A 19,315-nucleotide genomic window follows, 5' to 3' on the forward strand; every position below is an offset into this window, starting at 1 on the left:
CCTCTCTGTCTCCTCTCCTTTGTCTCTCCTCTGTCTCCTCTCCTCTCTGTCTCCTCTCCTTTGTGTCTCTCTGTCTCCTCTCTGTCTCCTCTCTGTCTCCTCTCCTCTCTGTCTCCTCTCCTCTGTGTCTCCTCTGTGTCTCCTCTCTGTCTCCTCTGTCTCCTCTCTGTCTCCTCTGTGTCTCCTCTCTGTCTCCTCTGTGTCTCCTCTCTGTCTCCTCTGTGTCTCCTCTCTGTCTCCTCTGTGTCTCCTCTGTCTCTGTCTCCTCTGTCTCCTCTCTGTCTCCTGTGTCTCCTCTGTGTCTCCTCTCTGTCTCCTCTCTGTCTCCTCTCTGTCTCCTCTCTGTCTCCTCAGTGTCTCCTCTCCTCAGTGTCTCCTCTCCTCAGTGTCTCCTCTCTGTCTCCTCCCTGCAGTAATGTCTCCTCAGCCCTCTCAGCCCAGCACCTAGTGTCTCCTCCTCACCCCCGTCCTGTCCTCCGGGCATCAGTCCTCGGTGCGTAAAGCCTCCACCATGCTCAGCTCGGAGGTCCTCCGCCCGGCCCAGTCCTCCTGCAGGAAGCCTCTGGGTAAGCTGGCGTCCCGGCTGGAGGAGGTGAAGAACCCGTGGAGGACCGTGTCCACGCTGGAGCTCAGCCACAACGAGGCTGCTCGTCTGGCCACCGACGCGCTGCTGGAGCTCGGGGAGAAGGACTACCGACGCGTCCTGGCGGAGGAGCGGGAGCTGAGCTTTCTGTCCCCGCTGGAGGTGCGCTACATCACGGACAACGGGGCCAAGGCCTGCGGGCCGGAGAGCACCGGGGACCGGGACTGCGGGGGGGACCTGGACGCGGTGTCCGACCTCAACTCCGGGACTTACTTCCCGATGATGTCCGACGACGAGCCGCCGATGCTGGAGCTCGGCTGGCCGGACGCACCGACGCGCTACGGACCGTCAGAGACGCAGATCTACTTCCAGAGAGACAAGACGCACAACGTGAAGGACCTCATCAGGTCCCTGATCAACAGGGCCAACAAGGTCTGCTTCATTATACTTATTATACATATATACATATATACACATATATATATATATATATATATATATATATATATATATATATATATATATATATATATATCAGGTCCCTGATCAACAGGGCCAACAAGGTCTGTCTTCATTATATACACATATATATATATATATATATACATATATATATATATATATATATATATATATATATATATACTCATCAGGTCCCTGATCAACAGGGCCAACAAGGTCTGTCTTCATTATACACACATATATATATATATATATATATACATATATATATATATATATATATATATATACCTCATCAGGTCCCTGATCAACAGGGCCAACAAGGTCTGTCTTATACATACACATATACATATATATATATATATACATATATATATATATATATATATACATATATATATATATATAATAATCAATGTCAGAGCCAAACAAGGTATATACACACACATATATATATATATATATATATATATATAAATATTATAATATCACATATATATATATATATATATATATATATATATATGTGTCTTCATAATATATAATAAGTAATGTCCCTGATCAACAGAGCCACATTATACATTATATAACATATATATAATTATATATATATTATATATACATATATATATCATCCCTATATATATATATATATATATATACACATATATATATATATATGTCTTCATAATGGGTAAGTAATGTCAGAGCAAAAAATATACAAGAACACACAGTGTAAAGTTAATTAAGTTATCATAAATACTTATAATATCTTCATCATATCCCTGATCATAGATATATATCTGTCTTCATTATATATACACATATGTATTTCATAATGGGAATAAGTAATGTCAGAGCAAAAAACAACAAGAACACACAGTGTAAAGTTAATTAAGTTATCATAAATACATCTTCATTTCCAGTTAAATGAAGGAAATGAATCCCTAAATCTGACTTTATGCTCAGTAACCAAGTCATAATTGTCTTGTTGAGCATTTTCCCTTCAATCTTCTTCAATAACTTTTATTAGCAGGACACATTATGGTGCATTACTCTTAAATAAACATTAACAGTTCATCAATGGGAGAATTAAAGTTGTGCATCTCCTTTCTTAAACAAGCATCTAAAAGCATAAACCAGAGCAGAAGTATAGTGCAGAGGCAGATTACTACGAAAACAACGTTGTTTACCAAAAACATCAGAATTTAACAAGTAAATAATATTTAATACTAATCTTTATTTATATAGCCATTTCATACAGACTATGTATCTTAAAGTGCTGTACATATTAAAATAAATAAAAGCAGAAAACCTTCCTTTATAGAAAGCATGCATGTTGCACTTACATTTTAGTGTAATAAAAAATAAAAAAAGTAATTAAAAAGTAAAATAAAAAATACAATTTCAACAGATGAACAAAAACTTGAAAACAGTTTACATTTAAAATGATAAAAATAAATAAATAAAAATGTATAGGTGTTAAAATACATAAAATATCATTTGAAAGACAGATGTGGAACTCTGTGGAACTTCTGTTAAAATAGAAAGGTTTGCTAAAATATGTTTTTAAGTGATGCTTGAAGTTCTCAAGTTTCCTCTCTAATGTTTTTTGGTTGGCTGTTGGGTGGAGTCAAATAGTGTTTCTATCATTATTTGTCCAAAAACGTGATTATTTTATTATGGTGTGCTTTCTGCTGACGGGGGGGATGTTTCTATGTACTCAGCGTTTAACTCAGTTTAACAGATTAATGTACAAGATGTGAAACCACAAGTGTGATGTTTTATACGGCTCCTTTCATTCAGAGAGCAGATGATCTGCTGATAATAAAACAAAACAAAGATAAGGAGAGAAACGATTTCAGACGGATGCACATGAGTGAAATAGAAGAAGAAGAAATAGAAAACATGATATAACATGAAAACAATAGAAGAGGAACTTTGAAATGAAATATTTGCATATTCAGTTGAGTGTTTATGTCTTCAGGTGTGTCAGTAAACATGCTGCTGCTCTGACAAACAGCAACATAGCTGTCAGCTGTGTGTTCTTTGTTTTTCATGGTTACACCTGAGTGCGTTCGTTTGTCCCTGCGGTGGTTTCCTGAGTCCTTCATGTTTGATCAGCTCTTCTTATCTCTGAGCAGCGACGCATCGCTCTGTCACCGTTCATCAGCTGACCTCGGTTCACGGATCTAAAGGTCTGACTCACTGATCACCGGATTAGGAGACAGAGGAGACAGACATGTAGAAGACAAACCCTTCACCGTGTGTAGTAGAGAGACATCCAGACGGACAGAGACCAAATACAGCTGCATCTTTGTGTCGCTGTTTTCTGTCTCCTTGTAGTTCTTTAGTGTCTCCTTGTAGTTCTTTAGTGTCTCCTTGTAGTTCTTTAATGTCTCCTTGTAGTTCTTTAGTGTCTCCTTGTAGTTCTTTAGTTCTTTAATGTCTCCTTGTATTTCTTTAGTGTCTTCTTGTAGTTCTTTAGTGTCTCATTGTAGTTCTTTAGTTACTCCTTGTAGTTCTTTAGTATCTCTTTGTAGTTCTTTAGTGTCTCCTTGTAGTTCTTTAGTGTCTCATTGTAGTTCTTTAGTTACTCCTTGTAGTTCTTTGGTGTCTCCTTGTAGTTCTTTAGTGTCTCCTTGTAGTTCTTTAGTGTCTCCTTGTAGTTCTTTAGTGTCTCCTTGTAGTTCTTTAGTGTCTCCTTGTAGTTCTTTAGTGTCTTCTTGTAGTTCTTTAATGTCTCCTTGTAGTTCTTTAGTGTCTTCTTGTAGTTCTTTAGTGTCTCATTGTAGTTCTTTAGTTACTCCTTGTAGTTCTTTAGTTCTTTAGTGTCTCCTTGTAGTTCTTTAGTGTCTCCTTGTAGTTCTTTAGTGTCTCTTTGTCTTCTTATAGTTGGTAGTTTGCGTCTCCTTGTAATTGTTTGTTTTCTTTGTGGACTTTTTGTGTCTCCTTCGAGGTGTTTTGCATGTTTTTTGTAGCTGTTTTTGTCTCTCTTTTGTCATTTTGTGTCTCTTTGTTGTCACTTGTGTCTCTCTGTAGTGTTTTTTTGTGTCTCGGTGTCTTCCTATAGTTGGTAGTTTGCGTCTCTTTATAATTCTTTGTTTTCTTTGTGGACATTTTGTGTGTCCTTTGAGATGTTTGGCATGTTTCTTTGTAGATGTCTTTGTCTCTGCAGTTGTTTTTTGTGTCTCGTTGTTTTGTGTTGTGTGTCTTCATGGTAGTTTGGTCTCTCTGTGGTCATTTTGCACCTTTCGTGGTAGTTTCCATCTCTTTGTTTACGTTTGTCTCTCTTGATCGTAGTTGGATCTCTTCGTAATTTTTCATTATTTTTCTTTGTTTACATTTTGTGTCCGTCTGTGGTTGTTTTGCACGTCTTTCTGTAGACATTTGTCTCTCTGATGTCACTTTGCATCTTATTGAGGTAGTTGCGTCTCTTTGTATTTATCTTTTTGTGGTAGTTTGGGTCTGCGTCTGGTAGTGTTATGTTTCTTTCTGTAGCTGTTTAATTGAACGCTAACACCATATGTAATTGTCACAGCACCTTATCGATTTTATTTACTAGATATCTTATATTTAATGTACAACTGTTGGTTAATGTCTTGTGACTTAGACGATGAATGTTGCCCAATTGTCTCGAGATCACTAAACTGACCACAAAACAGTTCAATAAGAAACCCGCTGCACATGAGTCACTCTCCACAGACACTTCCTTCTTCTCGAGGTATAAACAGACTTTTTTAAAAATGCATTATGTCTCAGTCTACTAATAATAGACGTCTAAACGTGTTTAGTCCCTGCAGGAAATATTCTATGTAATGTAGAGAAGCTGGTGTCTCTCAACATGGAAGCAACAATGAGCTCTTTCTCACACGTTCGTGCAGAGTCAGCAGGTTTATGGTCAAATGACGCTGATAAAAAGCTGTTTGTTGTTCGTATCTGGAGTTCACTCTGTGCCTGTTACTGGATTACAACAATAAAGGAGCTTTGACCTCTGCTATATTTAATCAAATTGTAATGTAACGTTTACTGTAGTGCAGTAAAGGAGACAGTAAAATGGAAACCATCATTGTGTTGCTCTCACAATATGTAGGACTCTCTGACTTAAAGAACAAATGTGTATTTCATGCACACAATATTCACAGATTTATGTTTTAAACAAACACCAACTGATCTGCAACTCCTCAGTGCTGTCATTCACATTTCTTACCTTGTTTGTTTTGAACAGAAGAAAATGTCAAACTGCATCTGCAGAGCCTTCAATCATTTTTAAGAATGCTTTTATTCATTTGCACGTATGAATAACGCCAACGGGCATTAATATGTTTGTTCATGCAGTCAAGCGCGTTCTCTGTGCGTGTATTAATGTTGCATCACACTGCTGTATGTAGGGTCCCTTCAATCCTTTGTAAAGTGAGACGTTCACTGTTTTATGTAAAATTTATGTCCCGAACAAAAGCTCCAGTTTCCTTCAGTGACTAAACATTTTGTTTTGTTTTTTTAAAGTGTACCAGTTGTTTTTAGTCCTTTCGATTACTTGGTGTAAATGTATAAAATACCAGTGAAGTTCTACTTTATTGCAGTGTGCACGCTTTGCCTGATGGGACGTTCTTAGAGTCATCAGTGGTTCTAGAGAAAACATTTCTTCCGGAACCCCAGAACAGGTTAAACGTGTTCCTTATGAATGCATTGTAGCTCCTCAAGCTATAATTATCTGTATCTTTATTCAGTCATAAATCATTGGTAACATAAATAATACAGAGCTATAATTAAACCCCCATCTACTGTTTTAACAACATCGTCCTCACTCTGAGTCATTTTGTGTCTCTTCGTTTGTTCTGCGTCTCTTTGTAATCGTTTCGTTTCTTCGTGGACTTCCTGTGTGTCTTTGTGGTCTTTGTTTGAACCATGGCGTCCCCACCGGAGCACCGTGCTAGTTTCATTACTTCAGCATCTGCCTCTTAAGTGTAAGAGTATTTATTGAGATTCTGGGCCTTTTACAAAGGTGTGTAGTGGCTTACTTTACTGTCAGAGAATATAAAAACATTTTAATCTCATCAAACTGAATTCTTTGATTACTGTCAGCTTTGCTTAGCCAACAAAAATGATACAATATATGAAGGAATAGGAATACATGGAAAAGTGGCAGAATATAAATGATTATTAATGTGCAAACTGCAATGTAGTAAAAAAAAGAACTTAAAATGAAATACACATCGCCCACAGCTTTAATAGTCTCTTTCTTCGTCCTCTTCATCCTCTTTTCTGTTCTTAAATGTGCAGCAGCGTCACACTGTTACGTAACGTTACCCAGCATGCCGCTCAGTTTATAAATGTGCAATTATTAGTGTTGTTTATGTTTTGTGCCATGTTGTTTTACCCAGTTTAAGAATGTTAGGTTCATTTTTGTGTTATAAAGTTATACCCATGAAGAATAAACTGACTGAAGTAAAGATATGAAACATTTAATAAAGTGAAAATGCCCCCAGAAAGAATGAAAACAAAACAGCATCCATGAAATATAGAGCAACACATATTACAAGGGCAGCAATTTAAGATTGTTTTGATTAAATTGCAAATTTCCCCGCTGTGGGACTAATAAAGGATTACCCAATCTTATCTTATTTAATGATTAATCAGATGATTTTATTTTCGAGTAATTGTTTTGTCTATAAAATGCCTACAAATCTCAAAGTGTCCACCACAATTTCCACAAGCTCATGTTGACGTCCTCAAAATGTTTCAAAACCCCAAAACATGTTCAGTCGGCAGTGAGATAACCTGTCTAAATAAACGTTAAATATGGAACATGAAACACTGTATGCTGACGTCTCTCTCGTGTCCCGCTGCTCCAGGTGATCGCTCTGGTGATGGACGTGTTCACAGACGTGGACCTGCTCTGTGACCTCATGGAGGCGTCCAACAAGCGGAAAGTCCCCGTCTACATCCTGCTGGACGAGAAGAACCTGGACTACTTCACAGACATGTGCTCAGCGCTTGATATTCAGACCTCACACATGAGTGTAAGTACTGAGTGTTACTTTTATATATATATATATACAGCGGGTAAAATAAGTATTGAACACGTCATCATTTTTCTCAGTAAATATATTTCTAAAGGTGCTATTGACATGAAATTTTCACCAGATGTCGGTAACAACCCAAGTAATCCATACTTACAAAGAAAACCAAACAAATAAGTTCAGAAATTAAGTTATGTGTAATCAAATGGAATGACGCAGGGAAAAAGTATTGAACACATGAAGAAAGGGAGGTGTAAAAAGGCATGGAAAGCCAAGACACCAGCTGAAATCTATCAGTAATGAGAAAGCAACCCTGCCCCTTGTCAGTGCAAATGAATATCAGCTGGTTCAGTCCCAACTGATGGCCTATAAGAAGGTGTCTCATTACCAAGGTGTCACACAAGAAACATCTCATGATGGGTAAAAGCAAAGAGCTCTCTCAAGACTTACTGAGAAAAAAGGTGACGTGTTCAATACTTATTTTACCCGCTGTATGTGGTGCAGAGACAGGGACGGGTGTGAGAATCTGACCCTCCAAACCATAAACACCTTCACTTTAGCTGCAGCTTCACACAGTAAAGTAACTGTGATGAACTTTTATCTGGTCCTGATCCAGTCTCAGTTTAGTCCTGATCCTCTACAGACCTCCATCAGTAAACAAGACCATCAGAGAGAAGATCGTCTGTTTCTATAAAGTTATTCTTAAAGCTCGTCGGGTCGGATTCTGGAGAAACCAGATGAAATCATGCAGAGATACCCAGATCCAGCAGAGCAGAGTGTTTAGTGACTGACATCAGCTGACAGGAAGTTAACATGGAACTCTGCCGTCCCGTCCCCAACCGCAGCCCCAACGCACCACCCACATTCAAATCAATGGGAGGACTGGTGCTCTTGCAGCAAACGCCTGATTTTGCATCCTTAGTGTCGTTGTATTTAATAGTCAAGATTAGCTGACGTGACCGGAGTTTCGTATAGAAAACGCCTGCGTGTTCCATTAAAGAGTCATTTGCAACCTCAACAGTATCGTTTTCTCTACACTGAACTTCTAGAAGTCACACTGGAGCGTTAGAGGAGAGGAATGCAGAGCTTAGCATGAAGCAAGATTCCACAGGGAGAAGTGTACAGTGTCCTCTTGTTTGACGTCTCTATCATTTCAACCATTTGGTGTTCAACCTGTCACTTTTACTACTGTTGTAAAAACTAAAGCCCTGCGAACATCTATGATAAAGTCTCTCCTCAGGTTGATATCCGTGTGTGTGAATCACTCTGGTGTGAGGACTGTGAATGTGTGTGTGTGTGTGTGTGTGTGTGTGTGTGTGTGTGTGTGTGTGTGTGTGTGTGTGTGTGTGTGTGTGTGTGTGTGTGTGTGTGTGTGTGTGTGTGTGGGTGTTAGATCTTGGATTCTAGACGTTGGAGCCTCCTCAAACATCTCTGTCTGCTCACACAGCAGTGATGTTCTTGGCAATATGACATGTTGACAGTGATGAATCATCTGTCACTTGCAAATTTGACGTCTCTGCATGTGGATTTTATAAGTGGACAGAAATGAACTGCAACCAAATGCTGCCTGTAGGAAGGATAACGACATGCAAAACACCAGAATGTTTGCATAAGAAAAACACTGCTGACTGTTTCCGGTTTAGTTTCCTGCAAACTCTTATCTCTGAAAAGCAATTCCCAGTACTGTTAAGCAAAATGTTTCACAAAACTGAGTTCAGGCTGTTTGGAGCTCAGTGTTTGTAGACGAGGACCTGTTATCCAAACTAGTAATTACGGCTGCATTTATTTTTACCATCGATTAACCTACTAATTGTTTAAGCGCTTACTGTATTTGTTCCATACAATTGTTAGAAATTAAACATTAAATAGCAATTTCCCTAAAGCTAAATTGGCACATCTATCCTTTGTTTTATCTGGGCAACAATCCAAAACTCCCAAATATTCAGTTTGGTATCATAGAAGACGAAGCACACAAGCACACAAACAAGTATTCACATTTGGGAAACTGGAAATTTTGATAGAAACATGAATGGATAGTGCATTGTTTGACGAAGAAATTATAATGCCTGAGCCTGAATGTATTTAGAATTTTTGCTAGACAGTAAATTGGCGATAAAAAACTGTGATGATTCAAATCATACCGTACTCTTTTTAAACAGAGTGATACCTGTTTTTGAATTTGCTCGTTCAAAAGTTCTAGAAAGTGTTCTACGTCAGTTTTTCAAGTTTTTAAGTGTGAAGAAATTCTTTACTAAATAATTAATTTAGTAAAGAACAGAATACTTTGTAGATTTTGGTCTGGAAAATAAAGTAATATATGTAAGTCAGTGTCATTTTGTTAAAAAGATGTTAGAAAATCATATAGTGAACTCTAAGTGTTTAGTTATATCCCTAATACTCCTGAAATCTACCAAAATGAGAACAGATTTCTATGATGAACTTCACGCTGCTATTAGAAGACCTGCATGTCCAGAAGACCGTCCCAATGTTAGAATTCTGTTCATCAGAGCTAGTGTTTGTTAACAAATGCAAATCTACGGTCCACGTTTTCTGATTCCCTATTGTCCCTGAATGTAACTGAATGATTGTGTTTCCTCTGTGTGCATTGGTCTCAGTAAACTGTGTGTCTGTGTGCAGAACATGAGGATTCGCAGCACGTGTGGCGACACCTACTGCACCAAGAGCGGCAAGAAGTTCACCGGTCAGGTCCTGGAGAAGTTCATGATCATTGACTGTGAGGACGTCATCGCCGGGTCATACAGGTGAGCAACCCCCACACACACACACACACACACACACACACACACACACACACACACACACACACACAACACACACACACACACACACACACACACACACACACACAAGCTAACATTCATAACAATCAATGGAAAGATCATTGGAAAAAGAACGGCTGTCAAACAATGAATACATTTTTCACATGTCACATAAAATGTGCTTACAGTCAGAAGAACTCTGTGTAACTTTATATGTATAATCCATAGACTGTCTATGGTAGAAACATGTAACGTTGCTGCCGTATTTACACCTATGTGACGTTATTTGAGTGTTGGTGGTGCAGCTACAATGCTAGTACAGCCGATTCCTGGTCAATCAGAACTCCATTCATAAAATAAGCATTTTAAAAGTTGTTTCTTTGTCGTTTTGTGGACAAACCTGACAAAGCATGAACTCAGACTTTTGACAAATCCCCATCATTATGTAGACATCCCTTCTATTAGTTTATTTATTAATCTGTTTATTTTGGGTTCATACAGCTGTAGTGTTGCGCCCAACCATCAGGTTTACTTAAGCCCAACCATCAGGTTTACTTAAGCCCAACCATCAGGTTTACTTAAGCCCAACCATCAGGTTTACTTAAACCCAACCATCAGGCTCACAGGAGGAAACCAACTGACAGCCGTGAGCTGCTGCTATGTGAAACTGTCATGTGAATACCTGAGTAATAACTGTAATTATAGCTAATCGCTCTGAAAGCAAATGAGAACGAGGTCGTTCAGCTTTCTCTACTCTTCATGCCCTTCTGTGTTGTTTCTTTTGCTCCTCATAATTGTTGATTATTTCATTAAATAAAGTATAACATCTAGTATGGAGCTGCAACTAATGATCATTTATCAAATGATCTCCAGATTATTTTCTTAAATCTCTTTGTCAATAAAATGTAAAAGTAAAAAAATGACATAAATGGCCAAGCATTTCGTTATCAAATATGACAAACAAAAGCATCAGATTCTTAGATTTTGAGCAGCTGGAAGCAAGAAATGTGAATTATTTTTTGCTTGAAAGTTGACTAACATGATTAATTGATCATCAACATATTTTCTGATTGAATAATCCATTTCAGTAGTTGACTGATCGTTGCAGGTTTAACAACATGGTGTCACACAGCTTTGAAGAGATATATATACTGTATATATATATATATTTATCTTGATGCCTCAGTTAACGACCCTGATGCTATTCTCATTAATAGAAGATTAAATACATTTTGTTTAACTTCACAAAACCACATTTCCTGTTTGACATTTTTAGATTCTCTGCTCTTATGTGTGAACGTCTGGAGTTCAAACAGCTGTAGGCTGATATTAGAAGGATGGTAGTGTGGACGGCCATGGAAAGCTGCAGCGGCTGCTCTGAGCTCAGCGAGCATGAAAGTACCCTCATCTTCCTCACCGCTGGGCCTATAGAGCCTAGCGTCTCCTTTAGCCCCGCCTCCTAGCCATCAGTCCAGCCTTGTTCTCATTCATGTGACGGAAGGAAGGAAAATAACTTTTACAACTTAATGACCTATTGATTTTATTATTCAAGTGTTTATACTCAAGATGATTCACCTAAATCATCTTGAGTATAAAGATTATATATATTATCAGCTGAGTTACAGACGTCTCTTTCCCAACGAAGTCTATGAGGAAGTGTTTTTGGTCCCCATGGCGTCACATGACAGACCTGGAAATTATACTTCCACAGTTTAGCTACGATATAAAATATACTTTAAAGCTTGATGATTTTCCTGGAAGATAAACCAGAGGTTGCTTTTACAAGTGTCGCCTGTGTTTTGATGACTAATAATAGACCAATCAGCAGCTGACAGTCACACATTCTTTATGGCAGCATCACCTGATTCAGGTGTGTCTCTTTAGTCCACCGCTGCCCACTCTTATTTTACTATCAAATGTGATATTCTGTTGGGTCAGGTTGTTTTTCTGGGTATGATATTCTCTGGACATTGTGTCACAGATTTGACTCGATGGCTGCAGTGGAGTGTCTTTGTCATAGTTTGGTTTCAGGGTAGAGTCAGGCACGCAGACCGACAACCGGCATCAAACCGGCATCAAACCGCCTGGCGTTGGAATGAAGGGCGAGGCAAATGTTTTCTTATCACCTGAGCAACGCTCTCCTCCCTCCTATGCTAACTTCAGACGTCCTCATACCTCTGATAGTTAAACCAGTGAAAACGCTGGTTAACTCTTTGATACCCGGGGAGTACCCGCTGCTGTTCGTTTGAGAAGCAAATAAATAAACTCTACTTCACTGACCTAGTCGATAATGATCCGTTAATACAAGAGAAAGTTACATTTCTTCATATCTTTACGGAGATAATGCCTACATACATGAAAGGATAAAGCCTTAGCTTAAGCTGTAACTTTATCCCTTCATGTCTAGTGTTTCTAAGCACTCTATTAGCATGTAATTAATGATTTATAACATTTTAATGTAGGTGTAAAAAGTGTAAAGTATTCTCTTAAGGCATATAATGATAATCATTATAATGATGATTATTGTAATAATCTTTATTTTTCGATCATAAGGCATCAAATTAAAATCTACAATATATAAAATAAATAGATTTTATAGATAAAACAATTCTAAAACAAAACAATAAACATATATTGTATAACACAGAATACACAGTTGAAATAAAAGAAAATATGTCTTCATAGTTAAATACTGTCCATTAATAAACACTTGGAAGACAAATAAGTCCTCACATCTGGTTACAATTTCATTATAATGCGTTTTTACTCACAAATATTCTTATTAGATAATTAAGTCACATGTTCAGTGTCATGTAATAGATTTTAAAGTGGAAACAGACAGTTTTTATTCAGCGTTTCCAAGCAGTATTATTGTATATGGAGCCTCCATTGTTCCCGGGGGTTCGTACCCGGTTGCAGGCAGAAGTGCACGATGAAGGAGAGGAACCGACAGGAAACAACAAAGCATATCTTTACATGATTGACGTGGAACATGGAAAATATGACCCAGATATCGTTGTATTATATGACTTGTATATATTCACTAAAGTTTAAATAGATTTGAGTGTCAAACACAACATTATATTGCAGGCCAGAAGGACGACTCCTGATGAGAACAAACTTTATGATTTACGGTTTACTGAAGGCGTGATCAGTTCCTGCTAAGAACATGGCAGGAATGTGACGTGAGGTGACTCGTGTGTGGCGTTTCTCTGAGCAGTGAGTGATTAATGATTATCTGTGAGGAGAGCTGTAGTGCAGGTTCTTTCTGGCTGCTGTAAAACAAACACACTCAGAACAAGCAGCACACCTTAAATGTGTCCAAGAGGATTTAAAGTCTGAAACATACGTAGTGTTTTTATCTTGTGTTTCTTTTTGCACTGCGTAGATTATTAAGAGTCCTTTCATTTTAAGTGTGAAGTTCCAACACAGTCTCACGGTTAAATAGTCAGGAAATGCAATCTATTGTTCTTGTGGGAAGGGACACCGATTGTCCGTTTTTTTAGTGTCGACGGGAAAATTAAGTTACGGCAAACATCATGGTTGAGCTTAAAATAACTATGGCAGTTAGGTTTAGACAACAAACCAACAGTTAGGTTTAGACAACAAACCAACAGTTAGGTTTTAGACAATAAAACCATAACGTTTCAAATACCCGTCTTCTGCTTGAAAGTCCTGTTTGTTGGACCCCCCATAGTATTTGGTTTTTTGAAAAATCAATTGCTTACGTCGCGATTGTCATGGGGAAAGATAAAGTAGTTGCCGTGGTGATAATATTCTTTTAAACATGTTTATTTGTTACTCAAACTGTTTTAATGCAGGACTGCTTATGAACACCAACATCAGATCCTGTCTGTGTCTCAGGCCTGCTGGGTAATATGCTTCAGTAGAAGTCAGACGTCTGTGTGATCGTACTCCTCTGAGCCATGAGGGCATTATCTCTGCTCTTCATCGTTGATGTTCACCTGTCGTCTGCTGCTGGCAGATAAACTGATATGCTGAGTCACCGTTGTGACTCATTATCGTCCAGGAAATAGTTGATGCTGATCTGCAGGTTTATCAGCTGGAGGTGGACAGAGATGATTAACACAAAGACAGCTGAAATCACATGTTGTGTTTCATAATGTCTAGTTTGCGTTAGTGTCATTTAATTAATATGCCACACGCATGATGAACATTATTCCTCCCAGTAAACAGAGAGCTTCTCTGGATTCTTTGATCTTGGCCGCAACCAGTGAACAGGAAGTGACCATATATGGACTGAGGAGGAGTGACGTAGAGACGCCGTATACGTCTCTGGTGTGGACCTGTCAATCAGTGTGTAGCCCCGCCCTAAAGCATCCCCTGCTTTATGGTCTGTTTGACTCTAAATGGAGCATCATTTACTAAATGAACATCATGCTGTATTGAAGAAGACTTGAAACTAGAGATTGAGACCATAAACTCATGTTTACAATGTTTACTGAGGGAATAAATCAAGAGAGAAGTAGAGTCATTTTCTCATAGACTTCTATACAACCAGAGGAGTCGCCCCCTGGTGGACAGGAGAGAGAATGCAGCTTTAAGTTACTTTAGGTTGACGCCTGGTTACACACAGTGTTGTGTGGCTGATGCACATTCTCTTCGGCCGTAGGTCATCGTCCTGTCACTTCTTGGGAAAAACTAGCAAAACTGTAACCTTAAAAGTTCCTTCTTAACCTCAATGTTGCTGTAACCCTAAGATTAAACCTGCAGGAGATTTTGCACCTTATCGGAACTTTGCGTTCATCAATTTACGAAGATACTCTTTGTTGCTCATTGTACTGCTGCACGTCTACGACCACGACTAGACGTCCCTGCAGATTTAAAAAATGACTTTTACCTGAAATTCTCGAGTTGACCGTCGTAACATTGTACCGGAAAACATGTACAACTAAATAGTAGATATGACAGGCTCATCCTAATTTAACAAAAACATAAACATATTATATTCTATTTCTTCTAATTAATCCCCCTAAATGCTACACACTGACCCTTTAAAACACGTTTTACGAAGATATTCCAGGTCATTGACGCTGCAGCTCACGGGTCTCTCATACTGTGTCTCCTCTCCAGTTTCACCTGGCTGTCGGCTCAGGTGCACAGCAACATGGTGATGCATTTCTCAGGTCGCATCACCGACAGCTTCGACCGCGAGTTCCGCTGTCTGTACGCCGACTCTCAGATCATCGAGTGCTTCTTTAACCCCGAGGACGAGGGGATCACCTACTACCAGCCGTACCAAGCCGTCATGACCCCCGGAGGCATGGGGCTCGGCCCGGTCATGGGGCTGGATCTACTCTCTGACAGGTACCAAGCTGGAGGCATTATCTTATCAAATATGTGTGTTAAGAGTCGTGCTTCCTTTTGTTGACATATTAAAGTCAAAGGTTTTTTAAATAAGTAGTTTTGGTTATCTTTTTGTATCACTCAATAAATCAGAAAATACTGTCAACATACTTAAAAAAAAAGGTTTTTAGTAGTAAAATGTTGTATAAATAAAGCTCTGAATGATACATGAACAAACCCCTCTGTAGAAACCTTCAGAATATAGAGGAATGAAGCTGTAAAGTTTGGTGTATGTAAGAGCTACTGAAGTGGAGATTTATGGATCAGAGTCTGAGAAAAAACTCATTTAGAGAAAACGACCTTTAAAGATATGTTTTTGTAAAAAAACATTCATTTTGAGGATTTAAAGATGAAAAAAGGATGTTTTCGCTTTAAGATTAAAACTTTTTCATGTAGTTTCAAAAAACATAACCTCGTCATGTTTTTCTAGCTTATTATATCATATATCATAATTGGATTTTCACACATTTACTTTCCAAAAAGCACATGCTTCTTTTATTGCATTTTATGTGATTATTAGTATTTATTTTTTTAATACTGATATCATACACCAATAATAATAATAATAATAAAACTTTTATATAGCACCTTTTAATACAACGTTACAAAATACATGTGAAAAACTAAATTAAAACATCTCAGTTCACTATGATTAAATAAAAATCTGGATCAGATAAAAGACAGAATGAAATGGAATAAAGTACCAAAAGTAAAATAAATACACATAAACCATACTGGAACTGGAAACGTGCTGATGTATTTGTCAGGCTGCAGTTATAATTGTTGTGTTTTTTATTTGCAGTAGTTTGTTCTCTAAAGGAATATATTGTATTTTGCGTGTACTTCTACTGTATAAAATACAGGCAGTATTATCAAACATTTGCGGTGTACTGATTTTTTCTTCCCCTCCCTCCTCCAGCAGGCAGAGAGACCGGGTCTGCTCTGATCACTCCAGCAGCCAATCAAGTAACAGCGTGTCCAGTGTAAAGGCTGCACCTGGGATGACCTCCAACACCGTCTACAAGGTCACTCAAGGTCACGAAAGGAAGGAGTCCAACAGCAACCCTCACCTCAGCCCTGATAGGAGGGGAGCAGGACAGACGGCCACGCCTCAGAGTCACGCCACAGCGGGACCACGAGCCTCGGCTAACGGAGGAGCCAATCACGGCTCAGCTATGGACCGACCGCCGCCGCCCTACGGTCAGCCAATGGGCGCCGAGTGGAACAAGTCGAAGCAGGCGGACGCCATGTGGTCCAACGTAGGCGGCACCTCCTCCAAGTTCCAGGCGATGGGGCTCTACGACCACAAACCGAGCATGTTCCACGGCGCCGGGCTGGCCGCCGGCACCCCCACCTCCAACCTGACCCCCAAGACCCAGACGCCGTCCCCGGTCAACGACGGCAGGCTCAACAACAAGCAGAGGCCTCCCTCCAACCAGTTCCTCAACAAACTCTCAGACCTCTTCCTGCCCCCCTCCAGCAAAGACACCTACAACTTGCGGAGGCCATTGTCCCCTCTAGAGAGCGTGCCCTGGGGGGGGCCGGACCTCTCTCAGGCGGAGCCGGAGAGCCATCAGAGCCCGCCACCGCCGCTGTCTCCGACCGTGCTGATGAACCGGCAGGACCAGAAACGAATGACGCTGGGCCACAGCAAGCTGGACCTGGTGAACCAATACAACCAGATGAAATCCAGGCATGTGTACAGCCGCTTTGAGCTGAAGACCTCGAACTAAACCGGGAGTTCAGACTCTGTTTAGCTTCCAAACTCCTCGTTCCTCCTCTGTTTCCTCTCACGTTCTTACAACCCATGAAGGTGTTTTTTACAAAGTGGACAGTCCTTCGTCTTCTTCTACAGTTCAGTGATTCCCGGTGGAAATCCAGCCATGGCGGCCATGTTGGCTCCCATCTAGAGTTGTCCTCTGTGATTCTTGAAACCATGTTGCCTCCTTCATCATGTGAGGAGCCTTTAGAGCAGCAGGGATGTGACTATTTGTGGGGCTGAACTTTAGTCACATGGGAAAAGATTTATAAAATGTTCTGTGAAAATCACCCTTCAATTCATTTTTGCAATAATTGCTACCAGAGTCATCATATTTTAAGAAATATAAAAGATAAGGTTGTGGCTAAAAGAAGTCTGACAAACTCAACTAACTGGTGTCCTTACAGAGTATGGCACATTTTAGAAAATTCAAATGGCAGCAGCAAATAAAGCTGAAAATGTAATTTGTTGTGCACAAATATCTAGACTCATGGTACTGCTGCAACAAAAAATGTCCCCTTTAACCATGTCCTATGGAACAGGACAACTCAAAATGTAACACAGAAAGGGGGAATTATTATCTTTTTATAATGGAGTCTTAATCCATGGGTGCTTTCATATTTGTAACACTTTTCCAGAGCTTTGAAAACTATTTTTTTATGTGAGTGGCATCAATATCAGTGTAAAGCCAGCTGGGAAAACTGCACCTTTTTTTCCCGCCCACTCTGACGCTACACCAATCAAATTACTAGAAACGACATCATCAGTCGGAACAGATATTCCTTAGTGATGTTGGGGAAACTATCAATTTTGACCATTTTGATACATGCACGAGTTAAAACAAACACCAACGACACACACTGTCTATTATCTCTGCAAAAATTAATTTAAATGTCAAACCCAGCTTTGTCTGATTTTTACCTTTTTTATATTATTTGATACAAACCGATCTTCAGAATTTAAAAAGCACAGAGTTTAAAGACACATTGGTTTAATGCAGCAATTCATCCTTTTCCTTCTTTCAGCCTTGCTTAGCTTTGATTATTCCTGTAACACTCGTGTATTGGAGTGTTTAACACGTGCCTTGATAATCCTGCCTAAAGGTTTACAATCACATTACAGACAAACATAATATCTCCAGTGAATAAGTGTTATTAAAGGTACAGACCGCTCTCACCACTGGGAAGAGTTGTAGATACGCTGATGATGGTGCTGTGTCTCTTTGCAATCCTGGGAAATTAGGCGTAAAAGTAGAAACTGAAGGGCTTTGAAACATTTTGAGGCGACGCCGCTGCAGGAAGATTCTGTTTGTCATATCTGTTGAAAGAATTCAAATTTTACAGCACTGTCATGCCCTTCAAAGGTTTCTTCTTGACAGACGATTGTTTCCTCATATTGTACATTTTTTACAGCATTTTTTTCCCAGATATATAGATTTGTATATCGACTGTTAATAAAAACACATTAGATACAGATAATACTAATTGTACTATTTGTGTCATGTTTTCTTTTAGTTCTCTTTTTGTGATGAACTACAGGTCTAAATCATCAGCGTTTTTACTTTTGTGTCGAAGCAATAATAATCGACACGGATCAATTATTTTAATATGTGTTTTCATTTTGTGTGTTTTTGTTTACTGTTCATTTCCGTTGGTTTTGATTGTTTTTTGTTTTTTATGTTCAATCAGCTGGACAATTTGCAGGCGTCGATTCATCTATGTCTCATGTTTGTCTGACTAATGTATATGACGTATATAATACAGGAAGTGACTGTCAGGAATTTGGGTTATTGTTAAAGAAACACTTTAACGGTTTCGTTAATGTTATTTTTATTTTTACAATGTGTTATTTTACTGGAGAATGTGAACTTTCTGTTTAATTTGTATATAAACACTTGAGGATTTAATAAAATAAAAAGTTTGAAGTTAAGAGCTGTTATGTGAAAATGTTTTGTCACAGAAAAAATATTATTTTCTCCATCATACGAGTAAACAAACAAATAAAAGCCAGGTCGTGTGTGTGACGCTGCAGGGTTTGTAAAGACAGAACGTTTTGAAGGTTAAGAAATGTATCTTTTATCTAAAATGTTCTTACATTTAATGTGGTGGCATCAGGCAGAAACCTATAAAAACAATATAACAAGAGAGATAATTCCTAATAATTGGGAAACATTTAAACATCTACATTTAAATTTTATGGGATACATTTAGCCGTGCATTTGGATGGATTGTAATAACATTTGTTTCAGATTTTCATGTCCCCCTCAGGACGAACTGTAGTAACTTTGGTGATCCTCATCAGGTCAACATTTTAATGTGACCAATAATTTGGGCTTATGACC

At 38.9% G+C, this 19,315-nt stretch overlaps 1 protein-coding gene across 2 annotated transcripts; it reads left to right on the forward strand.

Moving 5' to 3' along the window:
• The first annotated feature begins 308 nt into the window (after window positions 1-308).
• fam83c (family with sequence similarity 83 member C) lies at window positions 309-18,890 on the forward strand. 2 transcript variants are annotated; one of them, XM_054616990.1, is made up of 5 exons: window positions 309-1,015; window positions 6,901-7,068; window positions 9,706-9,830; window positions 14,943-15,176; window positions 16,135-18,890. In XM_054616990.1, exons 1-5 carry the CDS (start codon window positions 512-514, stop codon window positions 16,946-16,948), a joined length of 1,845 nt encoding a protein of 614 aa, XP_054472965.1. In that variant the 5' UTR covers window positions 309-511; the 3' UTR covers window positions 16,949-18,890. The 2 variants fall into 2 exon arrangements, with proteins under 2 accessions (XP_054472965.1, XP_054472966.1); XM_054616991.1 differs by having other exon boundaries at window positions 16,138-18,890.
• The last annotated feature ends 425 nt before the right edge of the window (window positions 18,891-19,315 follow it).

This window comes from Anoplopoma fimbria, chromosome 17 (genome assembly GCF_027596085.1).
Source record: "Anoplopoma fimbria isolate UVic2021 breed Golden Eagle Sablefish chromosome 17, Afim_UVic_2022, whole genome shotgun sequence".
In the NCBI taxonomy this organism is placed as follows: Eukaryota; Metazoa; Chordata; class Actinopteri; order Perciformes; family Anoplopomatidae; genus Anoplopoma; species Anoplopoma fimbria.

What these genes read in the sequence shown, in the direction of transcription:
- fam83c (XM_054616990.1), top strand. Translation starts at nt 512, where the DNA reads ATGCTCAGCTCGGAGGTCCTCCGCCCGGCCCAGTCCTCCTGCAGGAAG. An exon ending in TTCAGACCTCACACATGAGT is followed by an intron (nt 7,069 to 9,705) that starts GTAAGTACTGAG and finishes GTCTGTGTGCAG; the next exon opens with AACATGAGGATTCGCAGCAC. An exon ending in CTGGATCTACTCTCTGACAG is followed by an intron (nt 15,177 to 16,134) that starts GTACCAAGCTGG and finishes TCCCTCCTCCAG; the next exon opens with CAGGCAGAGAGACCGGGTCT.